Source organism: Aquarana catesbeiana, linkage group LG03, assembly GCF_042186555.1.
Source record: "Aquarana catesbeiana isolate 2022-GZ linkage group LG03, ASM4218655v1, whole genome shotgun sequence".
NCBI lineage: Eukaryota > Metazoa > Chordata > Amphibia > Anura > Ranidae > Aquarana > Aquarana catesbeiana.
This window is the reverse complement of record NC_133326.1, coordinates 536,392,098-536,415,235: the sequence shown is the minus strand read 5'-3', so window position 1 is coordinate 536,415,235 and position 23,138 is coordinate 536,392,098. Positions and strand designations below refer to the sequence as shown.

The 23,138-nt window shown below is 43.1% G+C and overlaps 1 protein-coding gene across 14 annotated transcripts in view; it reads right to left on the bottom strand.

The window, feature by feature from the left end:
- PLEKHA5 (pleckstrin homology domain containing A5) overlaps positions 1–23,138 on the bottom strand; it is a 619,814-nt gene that overhangs the window by 375,448 nt on the left and 221,228 nt on the right. For 10 of the 14 annotated variants that reach the window (XM_073621386.1, XM_073621378.1, XM_073621382.1 and 7 more), the window contains 4 exons: positions 21,078–21,158; positions 16,286–16,348; positions 12,673–12,753; positions 12,441–12,590 (listed from right to left, as the gene is read on the bottom strand). In XM_073621386.1, coding sequence (XP_073477487.1) covers positions 12,441–12,590; positions 12,673–12,753; positions 16,286–16,348; positions 21,078–21,158 — 375 coding nt within the window. The remainder of the gene's footprint in view (positions 1–12,440; positions 12,591–12,672; positions 12,754–16,285; positions 16,349–21,077; positions 21,159–23,138) is intronic. The other 4 variants (XM_073621380.1, XM_073621383.1, XM_073621388.1 and 1 more) reach the window with 1 other exon arrangement.

The following is a 23,138-nucleotide window of genomic DNA, read 5'->3' as shown; positions in this document are numbered from 1 at the left end:
CTTTGCTCCTAACCAACCTGACAAAAGGGAAAGAGTCTGTCATGATTAAATGGATCCCAGATGCTGAAACAGCATTCCAGTCTTTAAAAAAAGCCCTATGTAGCCAGCCATTGCTGTATTCACCTGACTTCTTTAAGGACTTCGTTGTACAGACTGATGCATCAGAAGTTGGGTTAGGAGCAGTGTTGTCCCAGATTTGGAAGGGGGAAGAGCACCCGGTCATTTGTCTCAGCAGAGAATTGAAATCCCACAAGGTGAATTATGCCACTATTGGGAAGGAGTGTTTAGCTGTGAAGTGGGCTTTAGATTCCCTTCGGTACTATCTGCTAGGTAGACATTTTGACCTGGTTACTGATCATGCCCTGTTAAAGTGGATGGCTCAAAATAAGGAGACCAATAGAAGGGTAAATAGGTGGCTCCTGGCCCTACAAGAATTCCACTTTACTGTAAAGCATCGCCCTGGGGTTCAGATGGGGAATGTGGATGCTTTATCCTGTGCCTGACTACTGGTGTTCCAATCCCAAGGTTGAAGCAAAAGGGGGGGTATGTGACAGCAGGCAGGTAAAATCGCCTGGTTGCATCCAGGATGGCATGAATGTGTGTCCTAGATTCAGGCTCCATACAGATTTATTCCACTAGGGTGAAGTGCTGAGAGTCCTTCAGTAATGAACCCAGCTGAAGCAAGTTGGCTCATTAGGGTCTCTACAAAAGTTCCCAGCCTGCTTAGGGAGTTGCTCCATCCTGGAACCAGTTCTTTGTGTAGACTGGGGAGCTTGATATCTGTCCTGTGTGGCAAACCTCTAAAACAGGGTGATTAGCTGCTGGGGGCAGCACAAGGCTGCACCTAGTTAATAGATAGGGAACTGTGTAAGAAGTGCCCATGTTGGCAAGGATTTATCTTCATGTTTCTTTTTGTTTTGCTGTTATTTGTTAATTGTATATAGTGTAAATAAGCCGCACCTTTGTTTTTCCACCTGGAATGCTGTTTGCTGTGCCTACTTTTGTGTAGTGAACTTATCCAGGGGGTCACACACACCCGCTGCCGAGCTAACCCCCTCACAATAGGTTAACACTGAGCTGCTACTACAGGCAAAACGCATAACTCCTGTAGTAATAGCGATTTTTAAGCCAGTGTGCATGGAGCATAAAGAAAGCTACCATATTTTAAATTCTCTTACCTTCCTGTCTGGCATTGCTCTGTCAGACATTTCTTAAAAGTCACAACTGCAACAGCAGATCATGTGACTCATGCGTGTTTCCTTTAAGCATGGTGGCAGCTACTATTTCTGTGTATAAAAGATTTAATTGCAGAGGTAACTGAGCCCAGTGATAATACATCTCAGTATGCTGGCTCTTTGTTGCCCTACAAGCTGGAAAATCTCTGCACAGCGTGAGACAGAGCACAATTTTAACAATATGGCGGCAGTAGTGAAATAGAAGACTGCCATGGTCAAGGGTTGTTTTCCTCATTTTAGGTCTGTTGCGTTTATGCTGTAAACCAGTCAGTCAGTCTGGACTGGCAAAGTCCCCAGGGTCAAAAACAAATTTGTATAGCTCCACCCATTTTACTAAAACAATTAAGCCCTTATTTTCTAGATTTGTGCTGGAAGTGAAACATGCAGACGCTTCTGCTTTAAGACGATCTGATCTGCATTGCAAGCGTTTTTCAGATATTTCAGTAATTCTCATGTGTTTTAAAATCTGGGCAAAATTCAGCAAACAAGAAAAATCAATAGCTAAGCAATGAAAAACGGACCCATTGCCTAGCATGTCTAGGAGGCAGGGGGGGGGTGAGGCGGCCACACAGGAAGGAGCGGGTGCGGGAACGAGCGCCCAGACCCTGCGCGGACCCTAAAGAAAAAACAAACCAGGCTACCTCAGCCGCTGCAAAGCTGGAACGCTATGCGCACACGGCAAATCAGATGCCAAAGAAAGGGGGCGAACAGCAACATCAGCCACCCTTGGTGGTTCAACCAGCGGGGAGGAAAAGCCAGGGCTCAGTGGCGGATGCACAGATAAAATAAACAGTAAAAGCAGCAAGATCTGCAGGGACACCAGCAGCAACGCCAGTAGCAATTTCCATAACAGTGACACCCCAAGATCTGGAGACGGAACCGGGGGTGGAAGATAATACAGCTGCATCTGCAGTAAACTTAATGGCAGGAAAAGAGCAGTCTTTGAAGGAAATTTTGCTGGCAATCAATAGGTTAACACTGAGCTGCTACTACAGGCAAAACGCATAACTCCTGTAGTAATAGTGATTTTTAAGCCAGTGCGCATGGAGCCGAAAGGAAAGATACCATATTTTAAATTCTCGGCCACACAGGAAGGAGCGGGTGCGGGAACGAGCGCCCAGACCCTGCGCGGACCTAAAGAAAAAACAAACCAGGCTACCCCAGCCGCTGCAAAGCTGGAACGCTATGCGCACACGGCAAATCAGATGCCAAAGAAAGGGGGCGAACAGCAACATCAGCCACCCTTGGTGGTTCAACCAGCAGGGAGGAAAAGCCAGGGCTCAGTGGCGGATGCACAGATAAAATAACAAGTAAAAGCAGCAAGATCTGCAGGGACACCAGCAGCAACGCCAGTAGCAACTTCCATAACAGTGACACCCCAAGTTCTGGAGACGGAACCGGGGGTGGAAGATAATACATCTGCACTAAACTCAATGGCAGGAAAAGAGCCGTCTTTGAAAGAAATGTTGCTGGCAATCAATAGGTTAACACTGAGCTGCTACTACAGGCAAAACGCATAACTCCTGTAGTAATAGCGATTTTTACACCAGTGCTCATGGAGCCTAAAGAAAGCTACCATATTTTAAATTCTCTTACCTTCCTGTCTGGCATTGCTCTGTCAGACATTTCTTAAAAGTCACAATCAAGAACTGTAAGTCATCTTTAAATGAATTATTTGATCAGCTTAAACATATTAGTGAAGATGTATTATTAATAAGGCATGATATACAGGAGGTATCCACACGAACGACAGCTCTCGAGGGAAGACTTGGCCAGATAGAAGATGATGTAAACCCTATTAAGCAGGAAATGCAACTAATGCGGAAACAGTTGAATGTGTGCATCCATAAAATAGATGAGATGGAAAATAGATCACGCAGGAAAAATGTGAGGGTGCTAGGTCTCCCCGAGAAAAGCAAAGGAAATACCCCTGCAAAATTAATGGAGATGTGGTTTAAAGAAATATTTGGTAGAAACTTTTTTTCAAATTTTTTTGCCATTGAACGTGCGCACAGGGTCCCATCCAGGGCATTGTCCTCAGGAAGCCAGCCCAGGCCCGTGATTATTAAATTCCTGTACTATAAGGATAAAAATACAGTTCTCCAAAAGGCATGAGTGATGAGGAATATACAGTATAACGGTGCAAGAATCTCAATATATCCGGACTTTTCTCCTGAATTACAGAAACAGAGAGCAAAATTTGTAGATTGCAAGCGTAAAATGCAACAGCTTAAAATTAATTATGCATTACTGTACCCGGCCCGATTAAAGGTGACAGCCCTTGGAGAAACCAGGTTTTTTAACACACCTGAAGTGACATTGTGGTTGGAGGCGAATGAAGGGAGGATACAGCAGGGTGAAGAGTAATGAAACCATGGGGCTGACTAGAATATGGACGTTTTTCTCTCTTGTACCTGAACTTCCTTTTTTCTACTTTTTCTATTTTTCAGTTATATGCAGAGGAGATGGGAGTGGGGGAGGGAGGGAAGGGCAGAGTATCTCAGAGTAAAGTGTGGTGGGGCTGAGTCACCCTTCCCAGTGAGGAGTGGTATTGAAGTGGTAATTGTAAATTAAGGGTTTTTTTTTTTTTTTTTTGCACAACGAACACAACCGAGATATTTGAGACACTGGGTATAGATTCCCCCTTATTTAACTCAGTTTGCAATATATTGAAAGTTTGTCACTTATTCTTTAAAAAGTTGGAAATTCTCACCCTAGGGAAGAAATGCAGTCAGTTTGGAAGCCCTCAATATGGGCCCAAAGGTGGGCAGAGAAGAGGGTTTGGAATAGGTGGGAGGTACAGGGAGCGGGGAGGAAAGGATTGGGAGGGTGAGGGGGAGGAGGGGAGTGAATGGGATATAGTGGAACTTACAGGGAAGAACGGGAGAAGTAATGAAAGGATTCGGTATGAATTTGGAGTGAGGGGGGGGGGGGGGGGGAGATTGCGGGATGTGAGGTGTGGATAGGATATGGGAATATATGTGGGATAGGGATTGAGCTTACACTGGAAAATAAATCACTAAAAACACAGCATATAGGGGAAGTAATATTTGAGCAAAATAAATATGAGAAGGAGTGTAATAGAAGTAAGGAACTATTTTCTAAAGATAAGAGGTATAGAACAGTAAAATGGTAGGGTTTGGGGATAGGAGAGGGGAGACACCAGGCCAAACTAGGAAAATCATAAAAGTTAAAATATGCTCTTGGAATGTGTGGGGGGCAAAGGATCCGTCTAAGAGACGGGCAATTTTTTCAGAGATCAGTCTGGATGAATCTAGAATACTATGCCTGCAGAAGACACACCTAGAGAAAGAGTCAACTAATGTTTTGGAACATAAGATTTAGGGTACAATATCACTCGACCCACAACTTTTATTCAAGGGGCGTAAGTATATTGATAGATTCTGGGGTGGTTTTCTCCTGTAGACACAGTAAAATAGACAAGAATGGAAGGTATGTTTTTCTTTTTTGTACGACTGAAGATAGTGAATGTGTGTTGGCCAATGTTTATATTCCCCCACCATTTAAGACGGAAATTTTATGTGATCTAATGGGGTTCGTGGCTGATAAACAAGGAGTCCCGGTCATAGTAGCAGGGGATTTTAACATGATTATGGATAAAAGTTTAGACAGGTTCCCACAGAGGGTCCCTGCCAATGGAACTCCCGGTGGTCCATTGTTTCGATCCTGTGAAGAGACGGGGCTGGTGGACATATGGAGGAGGTGGTATCCCAGGGTAAAACAGTATTCTTGCCACTCTAGATTCTATTCTACCTTGTCCAGGATTGATCTTATTCTGTGCAATGAGGAAGCTTTGAAGATAGTAGAGGAGATAGATTATAAGCCGATGGGGATCTCAGACCACTCGCCAATAGTCTTTTCAATTAAAGTGGGGGTGAAATATGGTAGGGGGGACTGGAAGGTGAACCCATTTTGGCTGGAGATAATTAAGGACACTTAGGTAATTGCTGCTAGTCTGAGGGAATTTATAGACCTGAATACAGGGACTGCGTCATTAGGAATAATTTGGGATACCTAAAGGCATACCTGTGGGGGTTGCTAATACAAAAAATAACTTATGTTAAAAGGCAATCGCAGGCTAAGGAAATCAAGGGGAGAAAGGAGGTGGAATGGGCAGAATCACAATATGTGGAGTGACCGACCCCTGGTAATCATGATGAGTGGCTGAAGAAACAGGATTAATATAAAAAACTAGTTTGGGGAAAAAGTAGAAAATAAAAAATTATTTCAGAAGCAGGCTCTCTATGGGGAAGGTGAGCAAGTAGGGAGAATTCTGGCCCTAATATCCAAGGCAAATAGTCCTTCGGCTACCATATCAGTAATACAAGATAAAGAAGGAAAAATTAGAAAGACCACTTCTGAAATAGTGAAGGAATTTAAGAATTATTATAAAAGTTTATACAGCACCTTACAGAGAGATGTAGATGGGGCGATGTGGGATTTTTTTCATGGATTAAAAATGCCTTCACTATCAGAAGAGGATAAGGAGGGGTTGGAGGCCCCATTGACACTTGAAGAATTATGTAAAGCAGTAGCAGATATGGCAAGCCAGAAAGCCCCGGGGCCAGACGGCTTGCCAATAGAAATCTATAAAAAATATGGGGACATGTTTTTGCCCAAACTCCTACAGGTCTTTAATGGAGCTATGGGGGAAGGGAAATTGCCATGTTCTATGATGGAAGCAACAATAATTGTCTAAGCAAAAGAAGGGAAAAATCATCTAGAAACAGCTTCATATAGGCCAATATCCCTCTTATGTTCGGATGTTAAAATTCTAGCAAAAGTATTAGCAGCCAGATTGAATAAAATAATCAGTAAGGTAATACACCCGGACCAAACTGGGTTTATCCCAGATAGATCTACAAGTTTAAATATAAGGCGGGCTTATCTGAACACGCAGATTCAGGTAAAAAATGGAGGGAATAGAGCTATTTTATCATTAGACGCAATTAAAGCGTTTGACAGCTTAGAATGGCACTACCTGTGGAAGGTATTGGCGGAATTCCAGTTTGGACCCTGATTTGTCAGATTGATAAAATTATTATATGAAGGCCCTAAGGCTAAGGTAAGAATAAATGGGGAGTGCTCTGATTGGTTCCAGCTAGAGAGGGGGACGAGACAGGGGTGCCCCCTGTCTCCCCTTTTCTTCGCTCTCGCAATAGAGCCCTTGGCAATTGCTTTAAGAGCTTCCCAAGGAATCCAGGGATTTAAAAGGGAAGCAGGAGAAAAAAGAGTCGCTATGTATGCTGATGATGTTTTGTTGTTCTTGGGGGATACACAATCCTCATTGGAAGAGACTATGAGATTGGTACAGGACAATATCACGGAACGTCCCACACTCCACTTGAGTGCTTCCGTCATATACCACTTCCTCCCAGTCTGTATACAGATATCAGATATTCCAACCTCTCTGAGCACAAAACAAGGCGACACTTGCTTGTTGCTAACATGAACTCACTTTATTCAGAACCAGAATACAGTCTTATATACAGGAGAAAATATTACTCTAACAATACAAACGTAACCTAATTAACATGGGCTAATTAACTAATCCTTTATACAGCCTAGGTGACTGAGACATGACCTATTGCCCAGACTGAGTTAATTATCACAGGACATTTTTCACAATAGCAGCAGCTCCAATAGGAGTCGTCCCGTCTCCTACATTGTATAGAGGACAATGTCATCAGCTCATTCAATTAACATAAACACAGGTAGTTGGAGTTGATGACACCAGCATCTCCTCACAGGATGTGTTCCAACAGTATAATTCAGTCTTATCATTCTAATATGGCATATAAAGGGTTCCCAGAGTCTGTGTGTTTTGGGGGGACATGGAGCTGAATCCAAAGTAACACCAACCCCAGGGTCCCCAGGCATACAGCTCAAAGAGAGCACCATTTCCCCAAATGCTAGGGCCCATAATCAGTGGGCAAGAGGCTTGCGTTCAGTCCCCTCCAATAGCCTCTGTCCCGGGTGAGTCTGTCACATTTCTCCCCCATCAAAGGTTGACTAACAAGGTCCCAGACCTCCACCTGGTCTGGACATGCGTTAGTCAGGCAGAGTGAACTCACATAGTCTTCCCGCATGATCTCCATTCTTGGCTGCAAGGAATAGTTGACCTCAGTAGGTGTGGGGCAGAGGTCATTTACTCTCTGTCTGGCTGCCAGGGCTTCAGCTGGATTGTTTTTAACATTCCCGGGCTCGGTCTGCTGCTGGGCAGATGGGCCGATCACCCCAGCTTCCTGAAGCTGTAGAGAGATACTAGGTGCTAGGCAGAGGCCAGCGGTGCTCTGCCCTGTTGCCAGCGATTCAGCTGGGAGTAGCAGCTCCACTACACCAGCTTGTCGTCGGAGAGAGGGGCCGACTGCCCAGGCTCCCTGGAACTCCACAGTTGTTGACAAGCAAAGAAAGTGTTTCCACCGCTCAGGCTGACACTGACCCAGGTGTAAGTAGAAGTTTCAGAGCAGAAGAGCTCCAGGTGCTGGCTGAATGCTAGGCAAAGCAGGCTTGAATGGAGGAGAAGATTTGGATGCCGCACACTGGATGTAGTCAAAAAACTTCACTTTATTGAAAAAATGGGATCATCAAAACAACAAGACTGTCATGCAGAAAGTACAGGTAAGCTGACGCGTTTCGCACTCAGGACTGAGTGCTTACTCATAGCTAACAAATATTAAAAAGACAAACTCTTATATAGCTCAATGGGGTATCACATGATTGACCAATTAGATGGTCATTGAGTCTCAGCTGGAAGCCAATTTAATGAGGTCTCGGCATCTGCTGGCTATTTGGTGTGTTAACTGATTGAGAAATGTTTTCAAAACCGTGACATGTAAATAGATGACAAAGAATGTGAAAAAAGATGTGTATATGTACATGTGTAGGCAAAAAAAAGTTGACCTCAGTAGGTGTGGGGCAGAGGTCATTTACTCTCTGTCTGGCTGCCAGGGCTTCAGCTGGATTGTTTTTAACATTCCCGGGCTCGGTCTGCTGCTGGGCAGATGGGCCGATCACCCCAGCTTCCTGAAGCTGTAGAGAGATACTAGGTGCTAGGCAGAGGCCAGCGGTGCTCTGCCCTGTTGCCAGCGATTCAGCTGGGAGTAGCAGCTCCACTACACCAGCTTGTCGTCGGAGAGAGGGGCCGACTGCCCAGGCTCCCTGGAACTCCACAGTTGTTGCCGGTGCTGGGCAGAGGTTGGTAGCACTCTACTCTGTTGCCAGCACTTCTGCTGGGGACTCCGCATCCTCCGCTCCAGCTAACCGTTGGGGCAGGAGGCTGGCTTCCTCCACTCCCAAACTGTGTAGTAGCCATTGGAAAAGGGAGCCGGCTGCTTCCTTTTCCATTCCCTCATCTGGCTGCTGGGATGACATGTCGATGGTACTGTCTCCCAGGTGCATGGATCTTTGCTGGGGAGGAAAGTCCGCTTTCTCCACCCTGGCCAACTGTTGGGGAGGGACAACACATACCTCCTCTCCCTTCTCCCCCTGTATCTGCTGCTGGTAAGTGATTGCCACCTTCTCATCCTGAGCCTCCGAAACTGCCACAGGTGTGGGGCAGAGGTCTTGGACCCTCTGTCCGGTTGCCAGCACTTCTGCTGGGGGTTTGCTAGGTGGTTCCTCCTCTACAGAAACGTCTATTAAATCCCCAGTCTCTGGAATTGGTAAAAGTGTGGGACAGAGGTCTTGGACCCTCTGTTCAGTTACCAGATCTTCAGCTGGAGAAGTTTGTTTTAACTCCATAGATGCTGCTGGCAGAAAATCACATGTCCCTGTCAGTGTTGTGGGAGAAAGGCCGACTACCTCTTCTCTCAAGAAAGCCGAAGCCACTGTTGGTGCTGGGCAGAACACAGTGAACTTTGGCTCTGATAGCAGCTCTTCTGCTGGAGGCTCATCAGGTTGTTCTTCCTCAGCAGAAAAGTCTATCAAATCCCATGTCTCTGCAACTGATGTCTGGGGATAGAGGTTCACCATCTCCTGTCCATGGAACCCAGAAGATGCTATCATTTCTGGGCAGAGGTTAGCAGAGCTCTGCCCTGTTGTCAGCACTTCAGGTTTGGGGGTGGCAATCTCCGGATTTTCCACTGCCGATTCTCTGGCATGCTGCTGAACTTGTTCTACCAGTTTCCTGTATGCCCTTTCCAGATGCTGTTCCTTCCTTAGCAAATGGTCCAGATCAGGTTTGAGCTCTGAGACCCCTGCAAGACCGAGCATAGCCTCTCTATATTCTCTCAGGTCCTCAAGGTCAGGTTCCCCTTCATCGCCAAACATAAAATGATCTGTAAGGCTCTCCCACAGCAATCCAGGGCCGCCAAAGTCATATCCCTCCGGAGAGCATTCTGTTGTCTCCCCTAAATATCCCTCCTCTGCGTGCCATTGCAGAGCCCGATAACGATTGTCCAGCTCTATCTCCTGCTGGACCAGCCTGTCCAACTCAGTCACCCATTGCTCCTGGGGCCACTCTCCCAGGAATGCCATCCGCAATGCCCGTTGGTCACTGGCCCGTTGCTCTTGGGTTGGAAAGCACTTGCCCTGTTTTATACCAGTGAGCTGGAGGGCTCCAATCCAGAGCTCCACCCGAATCTGCTGCCTGAGCTCCAGGTATTCATCCTCAGACACAGTCCTAGTGTATGTTAAAAGGATGATCCGCAGCAGCCCCGGGAACTCTGATGCCAGGTCCATATCTCCGCTGGGGTGACTGAAGTCTGCTATGCTGATCTTGGATCCAGTTGGAGGTTTGGATGTCCCAGACTGCAGGAAGCTTTCCCGCTGCTTGCCACCAATGTCACGGAACGTCCCACACTCCGCTTGAGTGCTTCCGTCATATACCACTTCCTCCCAGTCTGTATACAGATATCAGATATTCCAACCTCTCTGAGCACAAAACAAGGCGACACTTGCTTGTTGCTAACATGAACTCACTTTATTCAGAACCAGAATACAGTCTTATATACAGGAGAAAATATTACTCTAACAATACAAACATAACCTAATTAACTAATCCTTTATACAGCCTAGGTGACTGAGACATGACCTATTGCCCAGACTGAGTTAATTATCACAGGACATTTCTCACAGCAGCAGCTCCAATAGGAGTCGTCCCGTCTCCTACATTGTATAGAGGACAATGTCATCAGCTCATTCAATTAACATAAACACAGGTAGTTGGAGTTGATGACACCAGCATCTCCTCACAGGATGTGTCCCAACTGTATAATTCAGTCTTATCATTCTAATATGGCATATAAAGGGTTCCCAGAGTCTGTGTGTTTTGGGAGGACATGGAGCTGAATCCAAAGTAACACCAACCCCAGGGTCCCCAGGCATACAGCTCACAGAGAGCACCAGTCCCCCAAATGCTAGGGCCCATAATCGGTGGGCAAGAGGCTTGCGTTCAGTCCCCTCCAATAGCCTCTGTCTCAGGTGAGTCTGTCACAGGTACAGGACTTTGGATATTTCTCCGGATTGTTAATCGGTTGGGAGAAATCCGTGCTTATGCCCATAGATCCCATTACGGAACCACTCCCACAACAGGTAGCCAACCAAATGAGATACTTGGGGGTTAATCTGACTAAAGATCCAGGGCAGTTTATAGCAAGGAATGTAGTCCCACTTATGGTGAGACTTAAGCAGAAGAGTAGGGTCTGGGGCCGACTACCTCTCTCGGTGGCTGGTCGAGTCAACTTAATAAAGATGATGTGGATGCTGTAAATTTTATATATAATACACAACTCACCAGTATGGATCCCAAAACATTGGTTTAAAAAACTAGACAGAATATTCAGGGAATTGATTTGGAAGAAATGACCAGCAAGAATTTGGTTGCAGGCGTTACAATGTCCGAGAGAGGTGGGGGCCTGGCTCTGCCAAATCTGGAGTTTTATTTTTTGGCGGCACAACTACAGCATATGAAGGGGAGTAATATATCTGTAGGAAAGGAGGGAAGTCATTATTGCTGAACGATACAAGACACAGTACAGTAGTAGAAGCGGATTCCTTTGGATCTAGATGTCCAACAACACATTTAATGGTGAGGGTCTGGGACACTGTCAGGACTATGTTTGGTTATGACGGTTTCTCCCCCCTTTGGGATAAAAAAAACTTGAAAGAACTTAAGATAATGGGGAACGTGGAAGAATGGGATCGGAAAGGTATCCACTACCTAGCACAGTTGTACAAGGAAGGTAGATTAAAATCATTTCAGGAAATTAGTGCAGAATATGAAATCTCAAATCGATTATTTTACAGATATTTACAAATTAGGCATGCTCTGGACACACAATTTAAAGGGAAAGTACCGGAGTTGAGTGAAATGCCCCTTCTTAAAAAACTGGTTAATGCAAGAAAATATAAAGGGTTAATATTGGAAATGTATGAGAATATAAGGGGGGCAGTACAGAAAGGAGAGGTGGAACATGGTAACAGGGTTAGGTAGTAGAGGTCTTGCTCTCGCCCTCGCAGACTGTATCCCACCTATACCTGTTACACAGATCCTACTATACACACGCAAGGTTGTTTCTGTTTTGAAGAAGACCGAATGCAGGTTGTCAAAGGTGTGGAGATGGGAGGGGTGATTTGGTGCATATGATCTGGCGATGTCCCAAACTGTATAGGTACTGGAAGGGTATAATAAGCAAAATAAATGCTGTTTTCCGGACATCTCTAGGTGTAGAGGCCAAGATATGTCTCTTGGGGCTAATAGAAGAGGATGGAGTATTGGGATCTGTACAAACTGCAGTAACCAGGTGTCTGTTTCAAGGAAGGAAGCTAATTGCGCGAAAGTGGCAAGAAAAAACCCCCAACAGTAATAGAATGGGAGAGAGTGGTGAACGATACGACTGGGAAAGAGGAATATATATATAGGAAGAGAAGAAATTATAAGAAGTTTGTTAAAATATGAAAACATTGGTTAGAGCCGAAATAAACTGAATGTGTGGTTACGAATGAGTATGAATGAAGGTTGGAAGTGAAAATTAAAAAAAAAAAAAAAAAAAAGCAATGAAAAACAGGTGTTAAAATCTCAGGCATAGGGAAACAGACATGTGAATGGATCCCAGGCTATACCACAGACTGAGACCTGAATTATGAAAGGGATACAAACACATGTAGTAGATTGTGCACAACATAAAAAAATGTGGTGACAAAATGGTGAGTGAGGTACATTCAGAGGAACGCAATCCTTACCGTGGTGGCCCGGGACACTTCCCGACATGTACTAAGTAGCCCATTCTGAAGCTCGTCTCTTTGTATCACCACATTCTGAACAGCTGCTGGATTGTCGGTGTTCATCTCGATCTCCTGGCTGGCCGACAGCAGAGCTTGTTCCAGGGTGTACTAGGAGGACATAAACATAAAATCGCGGCCTGATACCAGCACGCTATAAACACTGGTCGTGACCAGTAGATGGCAATCTTACCTTCTCTTTATGTAATTGCTGCAGCTTCTGTTCCAGAGCCTGAACCACTTTATCCTGCTCACATAGTCGGCTTAGCTTGGTCTGAAGGGGGGACACAACTATAAATACAGCGGAAAGGTTGGGGACTCTCAGCTGACAATATGACTATGTACACTGGGCAACAGAGACACTGTCAATATCTTTATGTTAAGAGAAAGCCCAAATCTTATCTATAGGTATTTTTTGGAGGAATTTTATGTAAAAGTAAAAACAAATAAGAGGAGTTTTGACTTAGAGTACAGTACAGGACATGGGCAAAGTATTCAAAGACCCTGAGTTATAGATTCAATCTTTCAGGTGGCTGGACAGCTTTTGAGGACATGCCCACTGGGCACTTTCCCTGGACCCTACCTCATTCTGCGAGTCCTCTGTTATAAAGCAAGCAATGCAGATTAACCCAGGATAGAAGGGATGGTTGTATGTATCTTGGACTGTGCTCCAAGATATAGAATTTACAGGTAAGTTACAGATCCTCTTATCTTAATCGTACAGTTCAGGACACAGGCAAGGTATTCATAGACCCTGTGACATCCCCAAGCAATGCATGAGGAGGAAGGGCAGCAATTAGGCAAACAGAACTGTGCTAACAGGCCCCAAAACAAGGACCAGGTAGGGGCTTTTAACAGCTGGGGGTCCTGATGTCAAAATGCACAGGAAACTCCCATCAATCTGGTGGAATGGGCAAACAAAAGCCCAGGAGGAGATTTATCCATGACAGTGTGAGCTTTAACAATCAGATTTTTTTTTTATCCATCTCACAATGGTGTACTTGGAAGCACATTGCCTGAAGTACCAAGGTGAGCACCCATGCAGGATCCAATGCCTGAAGCAACAATACCAGCCAACCCCACATAGTTGGCTCCAGCTTCCGAGGTTGCGCCAATCCAAATGCAACGCTTCTACTTAAAGTATTACTAAACCCAGGACCCTGCATTTACTATAACTGGTCTCCCACAGTGCACAGAATATGGAAATGCATTATTTTAGTAAATATAAACTGCTAAATACCTTTTCTCATCAGCAGTATATAGGAGTCTTGTGACTCCTATTAGTGTCTGGTTAAGCTTGTGCCGATTGGCCCTGTGCTGATCACATGCACCCTCGCAAGAGAAAAACAACAACTCTCTAGCAATACACACCAAACTGAGCATGCGCAGCCTGATTCCTAATGCTCTGTTCTAGGATCAGAGGAGACAGGATAAAACAGCCTTTATATTTATTATAAGCATGCTTTACTGCATATACACACTGATTTTACTGTTGTGGGTTTAGCAACACGTCAAGGCAGTACACTGATTGAAGAAGTCAAAGATGAAATAAATAACTTTTTTAAAATGTGGTTACGCTAAGAGTGACTTCTCTATAATGCAGGTGCAGTCCATTACCTCAGGACACTAGCACAAAACTAAGGACTCATGGAGGTAGAGTAAAGGGGAGGTGTCCAGTGGGCATGTCCTCGAAAGCTTGCCAGTTTCCAATTACCTGAAGGTGTAAGCTTATAACCCAGGATCTACGAATACTTTACTTGTATCATGTACTGTACGATTAAAATTGATTTTTTTGGTGTACAGTGGGTATAGAAAAGAAACACCGCAGTTTTTATTTTATCCACCTGTATTTATTCAGTGCAACTTATAACATCCAAGTGAAAGATATAACACCAACATGTCAGAAAATAAAATAAAAAAAATTCAAAAACAGAATCACTGAGTTGGAAAAATGATCACCCCCTTGTGTCAGTATTTTGTTGAACTACCCCTGTTAATTACAGCCTTTAGTCTGTTGGGATTTGTCTCTACTAACTTTGCACATCTTTGCATTACTTGCCCACTCAATTTCATGGTGACAGTTTGGTGCAGTCTTCAAGTCATTCCACAGATTTCAATGGAGGGGCTCCGACTAGGTCATGAAAGCACATTCACCTTTTTCTTCTTCAACCAGCACAAGGTCATTTTTGCTGTGTGCTTTGGGTCATTGTCATGTTGGAAAGTAAATCTTCTTCCCATTGACAACTTTCTGGCAGAGGGCAGCAGATTTTCTTTAAGAATTTGATGGTACCGTGTTTCCCCGAAAATAAGCCCCGGTCTTACATTAATTTTGGCAACCAAAAACACAGTAGGGCTTATTTTCGGGGTAGGGCTTGCCATGTAATGTGCTGTCTTCTCTCCCTGGCAGGAATCACCAAGTGTGAAGTAAAAGTGGTTGTAAACTGCTAGAATTTTCTCTATTACAGTAGTAAATCATGAAAAAGGTGTGTTTCTGTAAAATACCTTCTTATAGCTCCGCTCGGTGCTTCCATAGACTGCCTGAGCTCTCTTCCACTATCAGAGCATTGCAGAGGGAGGGGGCTCTGAGATCCCCTGCTGACAGGCAGGAGAAGAGGAGGAGATCAGCTGAGCGCCACTCGGTGCTGTACCGAAGGTATTTGACTACAGATTAGATTAGAGAAATACACACAGTTTACATTATATAATATTGTAATAGAGAGGATTCTAGCCGTTTACAAACACTTTAAACTAAGGCTTATTTTCGGGGTAGGGCTTATATTGCAGCCCTCCCCGAACATCACAGTAGGGCTTATTTTCAGGGTAGGTCTTATTTTCGGGGGAAACACAGTATTTTTTCCCAATCATTTTTCTTCTATCCTGACAAGTGCTCCAGTCCAGTTTTTTTGTACAACGTTATGCCGGAGACCTTTTGACAGTGCCTTGCCACCTGTAGATGATTGTTTGCTTCAGTTGGACTACCAGGGACTAAAATGCTCCAGGAAAGCTCTTTTCATGCTGAGCTAATCAAAATGACCACATCTGATCATACTTGAAAGTCAAATAACCTTGTGTGCCATTTAGAAGGTAATTAGCTACACCCGATTGAGTTTACAAGTCATTTTTAGGAGGGGGGTGATCCTTTATTTCAACTCAGTTATTCTGTTTTTGAATTTTTTTCTGACATGTTGGTGTTATATCTTTTACTTGAATGTTATAAGTTGAGTAAATATGGCTGGATAAAACAAAAACTGCGTGTCTTCAGGCTGCAAAGCAACAAAATGCAATTATTTTATATACCCACTGTAGATTTAGAAAGTTTATAGTCATAGAAATCTAATTGTTCGAGAACAATTAATAATACAAGTGATGCTTGTATCTGATGCATTTTCCAAAAAAAGGGTACTTTTCCAAACTTCCTAAATGTATAGAACATTGACATGATCTCTATGTTTTGCGTGGCCATGCACATCTTGTATGGGACTAAGAAAATCAATATTAAACTACCTCGATTAAAAGACATGTCTAAAACTGGATGCAATGTGTGCTACGTTGTGTAGGATAATTAAACCATTTTTACTATACAATATCCTGCACAAAAATTAGTCAATTCTGGGAGCAAAAAAAAAAAAAAATCAGAGTGCTGTTGGTACATACAGATGTGGATATATACGAGTTCACTACATAAGTAGCCATAATATAAGCAAGAGACAAGGAAAATTAAGTTTTGGCATTTATCCTGTGCATAATAACCCATTACCAGTGTGACACACTGTATATATGGGCAAGAGATAAGCGTCAGTACTTACATCCACGTCGGCCTCCTCGGAGCGGTGTTTATAAGCTGAAGGCCGGCACTCGTCCTGAGTCATCTGCAAGGACACAACAAAATGTAAGACTTGGAGAAATCTACAGAGCCAAGCTACACAGACAGACAATCTAGATCCTTTGTAGCATGAGATTAACTTCTCTTTATTTGCTAAATAAACATCCTTACCTGGATGTGTACTATAAGGCTTTTGCCATAACAAGGTTAATCTCATGCTATTAAGTGATACAAATGTCCCGTGTAGATGTACCCCTATATCCTTAACTGCAAAACATTTTTCCGTAAGGTCACAATGACAATGCAACAACAGCTTGTAACGCCCATACACAAACACATCAGCAGGATGGAGAGCAAAGCGGAGATGAGATATCATTCTGGCCTTTATATGCCTAAAAAAAAAATGTACAGAATCCACAATATCCCTGGCCCATCACCAACATAAAGAAGTAGAACCCAAAGATGACAAGGTAGCCCTTGAGTGAGCATGTTATAATAATGCCACAAACACAATGAATTGGGAAATTTTACTCCAAGGTGAAACATTTGGAATCATTTTGCATTTAAGGAACGCACTGAGGCCAATTTATAATAGTCATCATTGCTCTTCTCCCTATAAAAATGGGTTTCCAGTAATCCCTACATTCGTAAAACGGTTTGCACCAACTTAATTTTTTAGATTGATTTCACCAATTTATTACATAATTTGTGATTTATGATGTGTATAAACAAAAAAACCCACAAATCCATGCAGATGTGTTATCACATTAGCCATTGTATTTTAAATTTAACTGGTACAAGTACCTGAATCTAAACTGGCATAAGTCTTTCACTCCCTGTAAAGCAGAGCTCAGACTGGGAGGGGAAAGGGCAGCACCAGGAGCCAATAAATTGTGCTGAATAGATCATGCATTATTAAGAAGCACGCTGAGCTCATTAGTCTGCTGCTTTGCACTGTCCAGTCATAGGCTGGAGGAGGGAAAAGACCTCTAATGCTGTGTACACACGACCAGACTTTTCCTCGGACTGAACTCTGAAGGACTTTTCGATGGAGTTCCGACGGAGTACCAACGAAACGGACTTGCCTACACACGATCAAACCAAAGTCCGATCATTTCGAACATGATGACGTAACGACAGGACTAGAATAAGGAAGTTCATGACAAGTAGCTGCCCTTGCGTCCTTTTTTGTCCGTCGGACTAGCATACAGGCGAACAGATTTTTCGATCGGACTCGAGTCCATCAGAAAGATTTGAAACATGTTCTATTTCTAAAGTCCGACAGATTTTTTGACAGAAAAGGTCCGATGAAGCCCACACAGGATCGAATTGTCCGACGGATTCGTTTTGTCGGACCAGATCGGTCAAAAAGTCCGGTCGTGTGTACATGGCATAAGTGTTACTGAACTGCAGCAGAGAAAAATCAGGTGTCCTTCCCTGGCAAATACAGTTGTGCTGTGTGGCAGATATATGGAAATCTCAGGACTGGATGAACAGCAATACAAATTCTTTGGCATGAACAGTAAAACAGGTCCCATTTAATTTATGAATTTAATTTGCGTATTTACCCGCTGCCTGGAGTTCAGCTTTATCCCACCCTAAAGCAATAATTTACAGATAAAGAAATTTTAATGGAGAAAACCAAGAAAATTACTTTTTTGTAAATTAATGTTTTTATCCCTGCAGCATTTAATTCATTTTCTACCCCAAACTGTCAAAATTCTTTTGGGTGAAATTTAGTAGTGAGATATGCTGAAAGAAGAGCAATAAAAATCACCCCCGCTGTGTTCAGCCAACCTTCCAGCAGACAAATACACCATACATGGATCTAATACACTAAAATGGTATTTAGATAAACATATTCATTTCACCGGGAATAAAACTACCACCACAAACACAATTACTGGGGTCAGCAGAATGTGTCATGCTCGCTAAGTTGTTTTATAATCCACAAGACGGTCACTAGACACAGCGGGAGACTGTTTAACTCCACAAAAGAAGTGAGTGATTATTGCAACACGCAAAATGGATAAATATATATATCAAATGAAACTCTCGCAACCTATAATGCTAGCTATTACAGGGTTACTGGTGCATCATGGGATTCTGGAGAATGTGCCCCAGTTCTGTCAACACAAATGCAAACTCATAAGACAAGTACAAGTAAAATGATAAATTTTATTAATATGTGCTACAGAGAAACCCCATTTACACGGCAGAATATATGACACAATTATCTTCAATAATACAGCAAATTATCTAGGTTGGAAAAGAGAACAGCAGAGCAAATATTATAGATACACACACAAAGATTGAGGCTTCCCATGCAATGTACAGGGGATGGACACAAGACAGTGCAGAGGTGAAGGTGTGGGCAATACACTCAGTGTTGTCTTTCCATGCAGACCCCACATAAACTGCTTTGATAGGCAGTCAGGATAACCAGTACCAAGGCAGATCTTCTGAATGTGACCAGTTAGGTTCTGGGTGTAAACTGGGCCAAAAACAGGACTTGGTGGGAAACTCTAGATAATATATAGCCTGGGTGTCTGCATTTTTTAAATTTTATTTTACTATGTCCCAAAATCAGACACCTCCAGAACGTTCTAAATTTTTCTGGACTCCAGCTTGGCTACATTTGGAAAATTATGCGAATAACCTTGTGACAAATAGCAATCTGCACGATTCAACTGTCACAAAGAGAAATCAGAAAATGGTGAAGATGATGGAGATTTGACTGCGTGAATTGTTGAAATGCTCATCAGCGTAAAGAATTTAACCTGTCTCAAGAGATAACTTCCTGTCCTTTATAACTACTTCTCTTCATAGCTGGTGACATCCCTTCCCGCATTCAGTCAGGACTCCTGTCTCCCGCTTTCCCCCAAGACTGGAAGCTATGGTATTGTCTCTTTTGAGGAAGAAGAATTACTAAACAGTGAAACAGAAAGGCATCAGATACATTCAGAAGCCATAGGACTGGAAAAGTCCCAGACACCCAGCACCAATCCTGATTAATTTGAACAGACTTGAGCTTTTTTCTAGTCAGTGAAGACTTGCCTGAGAAGAGCCTGTTAGCTTCCTCATTGGGCTGATGAAACTCCTGAATCTTACAGAATTTGGCTCTATGAATATCCAGGGAGTAATTAAGGGTACATATTCAGGGTGTCTTGTAGCACCCTGACTGCACTAAAGACTGTAAGGCCTCAGTGAAGACAGTGCTGGTAGGCCTGGAGCTGCCATCCCTCCCCACAATACCTCAAGTGGCCGATCACCAGTGTTAATTTCGTTGACTAAAACATTTTAGTCGACTAAATGAATATTATTTTAGTCGACTAAAATACAACTAAAACAACTGAGATGACTAAAATATGACAAACTAAAATGCCATTTTAGTCAAAAGACGAAGACTAAAATTAAATTGAAATTTGCCTTCAAAATTAACACTGGTCTGTAGTGCATGTTCATACTTCAATGCCATAATAAAGAACATATTAGATTTTTCACTCCAGCAGTATATAATGAGTTTGGAAATTGTAGAGAGACGTTAACTAATGCATTACAATTTAATTACACCTATTAGATTTTAGACGACTAAAACGAGTTTTAGTCGACTAAAATGTACTGGAGATTTAGTCGACTAAATACGACTAAAACGGGACTAGAACTAAAATGCCATTTTAGTCCTAAGACTAAGACTAAAACTGAATAAAAATTTGCTGCCAAAATTAACACTGCCGATCACATACTGGTACTATAGATGACATCTGGGTGTGAGCTCAGTGTACAATACTCTGTGATAGCAGGACACAGACATAAGCCATTCCCACAACAACAGCCAGGTTGCCAGCAGAAACGTGCTTTCCAAACAAAAGGTGAGCCAAAATGATAATGGAGAGCTCGCCATACAACCAGACACAGCAGATGACATCACTGGAAATGGCAAATCGGTTTATGAAACTACTGGGAGGTGTGAGCAAAAACAAGGAATACAAAGCAACTAGCAAACTGAATCATTGCTGGAAGGAGAGTCTTGTCAGATCAGATATCCAAGTCTGTGCATGATGTCACCGGGGAAGGGAGTGGCACAAGAGGTCACCAAGGAGGAGGGGTCAGCAGATGAAGTCAGCAAAGCATAGAAGTCAGAATACAAACCAGAAGGGAATTTGGCATGTCAGAGTGTTATCCATAGGTCTTATGTGAGTTGGGGGAGTCCGTGTATGGATTCTCCAGGGAAGGAAAATGGTATAGGGGGTCACAAGGGAAAACAAATCAATGTAAGAAGTCATATGTCAAAGATGGGGGGGGATTTGGTAAATTATGTGGCTGGACATATAATGAGTTGCAAGGGGAGAAATCTGTATGTGTGATCACTAGGAAGAGGGAGTTGGTATAAAATTTCACCAAAGAGGCAGGTTCAGCAGACTACGGCACTGAAGCAGTAAAGCCAGGACATGATGTTACCAGGTAGGCGGGTTCAGCATGTAATGTCACTAAGACGGTGGAGTCAGTATATGGTTTCATAAGAGAGTGGCATTAAGTATATGTCCTGACAAGGGAGGGGGAGTCAGCAATGTCATCAGAAATGTGGACTGCAGGTTCAGCATATGATGTAATTAGGGAGATGGGTTTAGCATGATTTCACCAGGGAAGTGGGTTTGGCATATGATGTAACAAAGGAGGTGGGTTCAGCCTATGATTTCACCAGGTAGGTGGGTACAGCATATGATGTAACTGGGGGAAGGAAGTACACATGACAACAAGGTCCACAGGCTTACTTGCTGGTACAGTTGTGGTCTAAGCGCAGAGTTCTCAATCATGGTGTGAACCATGCTGATTAACGGGTCATTGTCTTTCATCTATGTCAGACATGGAGGAGCACAGTTTAATGAACAGTGAGATATAAGAGAGGACATATAGAAAAGTGATGCGACTTCCAACACCAAACTGGGCTGTGCTGCCAACTGCCTAGATCTGCTATGCCCACTGTCTACTGTGTGTGCTAATGGTTATTATACACATACAGGTAATAAAAAAAAGTCACTAGAGGAGGAGAGACTTCCAGGAATCAAAGTGGAGGAGCAAGAGCAGCAGCAGTTGGAGTAGCTACCATTGAGAGTTTTTAGGTGCCCATTTTCCACTGGGGCCCAGAGAGTTTTAGCTAAGCCCCTGTGAAAGAGCATTACACCAACCCATTCTCATTGCAGTGTACTCCACCCACACACTCACAAACACTCATTTCACAACCTTTAAAAAAGTAAAACTCAGAAGATCAGGGAGAAGCCATTGAATGTGCAGCAGTGTCTTATTTTTAACAGATAAAGACCCATTCACACAAAGGATCCAATCAGGTTCGCTTGTCAGTTTTTCAGGCGGACATGATTGGACCCCTCTATTTACCCCTATGGACTGGCGGGTGTAAATGGATTTGTGTCCGTTTACACCCACCTACAGTACCTCTAATCCAATCCGGTCTGCTAAAAAAAAAAAAAAAAAAAAAAAACCACAACAAAAAAACAGAAGGGGATCCATCCACCTCCGTCTAGGCAGATTGGATCGGAGGGCAGTCTGGTGTAAACAGATAATGGAGTCCGCTTATACCTGCCAGTCCACAGAGCAAAGCAGCGGTCGGTGTCCGCTCTGCATAAACTGAGCGGATACGGACCTGTCATCCACCCGCTCTGCTCAGATCAGCGGACTGATCCCCTGCTGATCTAATCAGAGCCCGCCCCGTGTAAAAGGGGCCCCAACCCATTGTTATATGAATGCCCTACCACAGTTTTTTCTTAAAAAATTGATTTACTTAGTAGCTTTTTTTCTACATTTTTTTTTACGGAGTTCAGTGTTCAGATACAGGTGCTCATTTTTATTATAAAATTCAGCTCAGCTGTGCCATCTGCATAGAGCAGATCTGTGTTGATTTAGAGGCCAACTGAAACCAAGAAAAAGAGGTTGAAAAGCAAAGAAAACTAGAAAGGTAGGACAGCTTGGATAAGATTATAGCTTAAAATAATCATGTACAAACACCCCTTTACATAAAAAAACATTTAAATTCCTGAACTCTGGGATAAGCAAATATTGTCTAAATTCCAGAGGTATGCGTTTTATAGCTTGAATTTTGGTGTGTTTTGTGTATTTTTCCAGATCTGTGCAGTAATCCAGTGTGGGACTTGTACAGGAGCTTCCTGTAACAAAATCCAATCACTGCTGCTCTCACTCCTTGTGCAGGGTGACTGGTCTGGTATCCGTAGCCTTCTGTTTTCTGCAGGCAGCCATAGTGGGTGTGGCCTGCTGAGTTCCTCCTGCAGCTCTGTTCAGGCTAAAGCTGGCCTTACACTGATTGAAATGAACCTGCTTTGATCACTGTGTTACTGTTCAACAAAAGTTGATTGTTCGATCGAATTCTATTGAAGGGGCATGTTGGAAAACTTTTCTTGATCAGCTGCTGCAGCCACTTTACAGTTACAGCAAATTTACAGTTATACAAGCTGTACACTCACTATTTTACATTGTAGCAAAGTGTCATTTCTTCAGTGTTTTCACATGAAAAGATATAATAAAATATTTACAAAAATGTGAGTGGTGTACTCACTTTTGTGAGGTACTGTATATATATTTTATATATCTCTATATCTCTCTCAATAACGTTTTTTAACCTAGAGTTCAGCTTTAATTCATATTTGATCACTGTCTTAGTTTACACTCCCAATGTATCCCCTCTCATAACAATAAATTGTTACAGAACGCACGCTGAATTAAAAAAATTATGAGTCTAATCTTCCCTTCTAGACACTAGTTTGTATCTTGAAGAAGGTTTGAGAATTCTGCTCAGGCAGCAT